The 4,610-nt window shown below is 50.2% G+C and overlaps 1 protein-coding gene across 1 annotated transcript in view; it reads left to right on the top strand.

Annotated features, from left to right (window-relative positions):
• Nucleotides 1–4,610, top strand: part of DAAM2 (dishevelled associated activator of morphogenesis 2) — a 137,467-nt gene that overhangs the window by 109,307 nt on the left and 23,550 nt on the right. Inside the window, 3 exon segments of the mRNA XM_010863222.1 lie at nucleotides 286–470; nucleotides 1,008–1,086; nucleotides 1,089–1,306. Coding sequence (XP_010861524.1) covers nucleotides 286–470; nucleotides 1,008–1,086; nucleotides 1,089–1,306 — 482 coding nt within the window.

Below are 4,610 nucleotides of genomic sequence, written 5' to 3'. Positions count from 1 at the left end.
CCTGAGCCTCCCCTGCCCACCCCAGGATCATCCCATCTCCTACATTTTTTTTTAAGTTTTAAATGTATCATCTTTGTTCTTTCTAAAAAAAATTTTTTTGGCCACATCACAGGGCATGTAGGATCTTAGTTCTCAGACCAGGGATTGAACCCGTGACCCCTGCAGTGGAAGGGTGGAGTCTCAATCATGGGACCACCAGGGAAATCCTTCACCCTTAGGAGAAGAAGGCACACACATTCACGTTCCTTTCTTCCCATTTCCCCTCCTGTCCCACTTCCACCCTAGAACACGCAGAGCTGGTGAGCAGGCTGGAGAGGAAGGAGCGGGAATGCGAGACCAAGACGCTGGAGAAGGAAGAGATGATGCGGACGCTGAACAAGATGAAGGACAAGCTGGCGCGCGAGTCTCAGGAGCTGCGCCAGGCTCGGGGCCAAGTGGCAGAGCTGGTGGCCCAACTCAGTGAAATCTCGGTGCGTGGCCTCTCCTCTCCTTTTGCAGAGTTGAGCTGGGACCTTCAGGTCAGGCGGGGAAAATTGGGTGTAGGGAGGGACCAAGGAGGAGAGAGAGAGGATCTCAGACCAGGATAGAGGGCACCCTTGTCTGCAACGTCGACACCTTCGTGTTAGATGGAAACCATGTTCCTTCCTCCAGGGGAGCAGGAAGCACACCTTGGAAAGCAGAGGGCCGGCTGGGTGTTGGTTTCCCTCCCCACTCGCAGCTGGATGCCCTTGTGCAGACCGATCTGTATATCAGTCTTGCTGTTGCCGGCAATGACTGACTGTGTCCACTGTCTGTGTTTGACTTGTGGGTGCACTTGTGTGTTCAGGATGTTTAGGTGTCCAGGATGCAGGGCGAGAAAACAGGGCTCAGCTTGTGTGGGAGGTGAGAGCAGACTTCGGGGTCTAGTCTAGAGGGAGAATAGAGTAAGGGAAGACACAGTGATTGAGGACTTGAAAGGCATCCTCGTTGATGGCTTTGTCTTCCTGATGTCTCTGTTTTCCCCACAGACAGGACCTGTATCTTCCCCACCTCCCCCTGGGGGCCCACTTACCTTGTCTTCCTCGATGACAAACAATGACCTGCCTCCACCCCGCCCCCTCTTCCGTTCGCCTGCTGCCCCCCACCGCCACCCCCTCCTCTGCCCCCCGGGGGGCCTCCGACTCCCCCCGGCGCCCCACCTTGCTTCAGCATGGGGATGCCCCTCCCCCCAGACCCCTTCCCCAGCAGTGATGTCCCACTCAGGAAGAAGTGTGTCCCCCAGCCTTCACACCCACTGAAGTCCTTCAACTGGGTCAAGCTGAATGAGGTGAGTAACAAGGAAGATATCTATCGGATCCCTTCTACAGGTCGGGGCAGTCAACCATAGATCCACAGCCTGCTGTTTGCAGATCTCCATGGCGAATGCTTTCTTTGGTAGGGGTAAGGGTAGACACAGTGGATGCAGAAGAGGGGGTTGTAGATGACAGGCTGTCTGTTGGGAAGAGCACAGGGAGGAGACGGTTTGGCCTGTGGTGATGCTCACATTGGCAGAGCCACCTACAAACAGAATATGAGTGTGCTGAGGGTTCCTGGAGTAATGTAGGGCCAGTCAAGTGTGCTTTATAGACAAGGGCTTGGCTAGAATGTTAAGGATAGGGTTGATTTGAGGAAAAGGGTGGAACATATAGGTGAAGATCTTTGGTCAAGGTCTGGAGAAGGCAATAGCAACCCACTCCAGTACTCTTGCCTGGAAAATCACATGGATGGAGGAGCCTGGTGGACTGCAGTCCATGGGGTCACGACTGAGCGACTTCACTTTCACTTTTCACTTTCATGCATTGGAGAAGGAAATGGCAACCCACTCCAGTGTTCTTGCTTGGAGAATCCCAGGGACGGGGGAGCCTGGTGGGCTGCCGTCTATGGGGTCGCACAGAGTCAGACACGACTGAAGCGATTTAGCAGCAGCAGCAGAGATGATCAAGACCAGTGTGTACAAAGGACTGAAATGATGAAGCTATGACAGGCTAACAGGAAAAAGACAATGAAGAGTTTGATGTCAAGGTACAGCCACTTTGACATCCTCTTAGGGGAAGGTGCATGCACTGGCTACTTCTCTAGACTGCTCAGCAGTGAGAGGTCCTCATGAATATTATCCACTAAGAACCTCTCATCCCAGGCTGACATGTGGGACTTGATTCCTCTGTTGGATTCTCATGAGTGTAGAGATGCCCTGGGTCACGTTGGACCTCTCGTATTGAAGGCCAGTCCCAGCCTGGTCCAAGCCCTGCTCTGGTTCTGTGCTACGTCCTCTTGCAAGGACCAGTGGCTTCATCCTTGAGGTAAATGTTGAGTTAGCCAAAGACTTTGGGTTTTTCCATATCAACATGGAAAAACCCAAACAAACTTTTTTGCCAACCAAATAAATACAGTAGGTTTCCCTGGTGGCTCAGATGGTAAAGAATCTGCCTGCAATGCAGGAGACCCAGGTTTGATCCCTGCGTCAGGAAGAAACCCCAGAGAGGGGAATGGCTACCCACTATAGTATTCTTTGCTGCAGAATTCCATGGATAGAGGAGCCTGGTGGGCTACAGTCCATGGGGCCTCAAAGAGTTGGACACAACTGAGCAACTGTCACTTCAGTGACACAAGGGAACTGGCCTCTGTTAGCCTGGCCCATTCACACTGCAAAAACAGTTTGGAACTGGGACCAGTGAATGCCCTCTGACCTTGTTGTATAGACCAGGGACTAACTCTTGGGGAAATCATTACTCTGAGCTTAAATTAGCTCAAATGGAGACTTAAGTGGGAGGAGACACAGTTTGCTAAGTAGATGGTCAGCTATTTGCTAGGTGCCTTCTCTTGGTGGTAGACCAGCTAGCCCATCAGTCTGAGCTGTGCTTTATTTAAAGCTTTCTGTTGTGGTGGGGAGGGGGCTGTGATGGATAATAACAAAAGGTGAGACATAACATTGCCCTGAAAGAGCTTTGGATCTGGCAAATTAGGAAATGTGTCCAAGGAACTACCTTGAGGTCCTGGGGATGGGTTGAAGGAACGGTTCTAACTTCTAATCAAATCAGGTTTGGCTCAAACTAACTGTGTGGTCTGCAGAAATCATTCATTTTGTACCTGTTTGCTCATCTGCGAGATGATCTCTGATTCCTTTTACCTGTGGTTTTGTCATCTAAGTGGAAAGAAAGACAAAGTATGAATATAGCCCATCCATCACTCAGTCCTGGAGTTCTGCTGTAGAGCCACCTCTAGCAGCACTTTGAAGCAATATCGTTAAAGTCTGTGACAACTGCATCACACAGTTGTGCCCTGTCGTTGCTTCTCCGTGGTCTTGAGACCAGCCAGAAAGACCAGCTGCATATGAGTGGGCAAGTGGTTCTGCAGAACCAAAGGCTGTAGGCTGTGTAGAAATGTTCATTGTTCACGATCAGAAGTAGTATTTTTAAGTTGCTATTAAAAAAAGAATTTTGCTTTTGCCTCCCATGCTTGCAATTTACAGTTTTGATCATGTAATGAAGGATTGATTAGGCATCTCCACAATTAAGGAAGACAGATAAGGCATCTAATGTTTTTGTAATATTTTCACCTTAAAGAACTTTGTGCTTAGGAATTTCTCTGGGATCTAGCAATAATAAAGTCTATATCAATTCCTCAGGGACCTAGAGATGGCCAGAGTCTCGATCCTAGACTGGGAAGTCCAGGTTTGATGCAACACGTGTTGAGGAGCTCTTGTAGGGTGTGGGGAGTGGGGGGCTTTGCATCATATTTGTCATCCCAGCCCCAAGCTTTTAATTGCATGACTAAATTCAGGTCATCTCATCATGTGGGCTTTGATTTCCCAATCTGTAACATGCGGGTGATTATTATAACTAGATGAAAAAGGTTGTTTTGAGGATTGACTTAATACATGCAAAGTGATTGACACATAGAAAGCCTTTAAAATAAGAATAGCAGATGAGTTACTATGAGTGTGACTACCACGCGTGCTGTACGTGTGCTCTCTCCCTTAACCCTCACTCCAGCTCCATCAGGTAAACGTGAGTGAGGCTCAGTTTCCTTTCATGGGATGGGGGAAGAGAAGAGAACCCCTCTCTTTGCCAACTGCCCCACTTAGAGGCTGTGTGACCCCAGATGCTCAAGGGAAACATACTTTCTTGAGCAAGATTCCCTGGCTTGTAAAGGGTGTCCCTAGAGGGGCAGAAGTTTCAGGGATCTGGACTGGAAGTGGTGAAGTCTTGGCCAGAGCAGTGTGAAGATCAAATTTGAGAATGATTGTGTGACGGGGACGCATTGGGGTGGCGTGGCGTTTAGGATGTGGAAGATGTTAGGAAGAAATGTATGAGTCTCTGGCCCCAGCCCTCAACTCCACTTTCACGGAGCATCCTAGGTTCTCCTGGTAACCACGGGGCAGGGGCAGTGTTTGGGGACCAGTGAAGGGGAGCTGGGTCCTCAGCCTGTTGACTCATGGAAATGTTTCCCCATGCTGACCCGCCCTCCCTGCCTTTCCCGCTCCAGTTCTCCTTCCCATCTCCTCTGTGCCTCCCACGTACCCCATCTGAGAGCCTGGCTCCTCTCCCCGGTCCCCTACCCCACACATGCTCCTGTACACACACGTGCCCACC

Source organism: Bison bison, unplaced genomic scaffold, assembly GCF_000754665.1.
Source record: "Bison bison bison isolate TAMUID 2011002044 unplaced genomic scaffold, Bison_UMD1.0 scf7180017864487, whole genome shotgun sequence".
NCBI lineage: Eukaryota > Metazoa > Chordata > Mammalia > Artiodactyla > Bovidae > Bison > Bison bison.
Note: the sequence above shows the minus strand (reverse complement) of the source record. Positions and strands in the feature narration are given on the sequence as shown.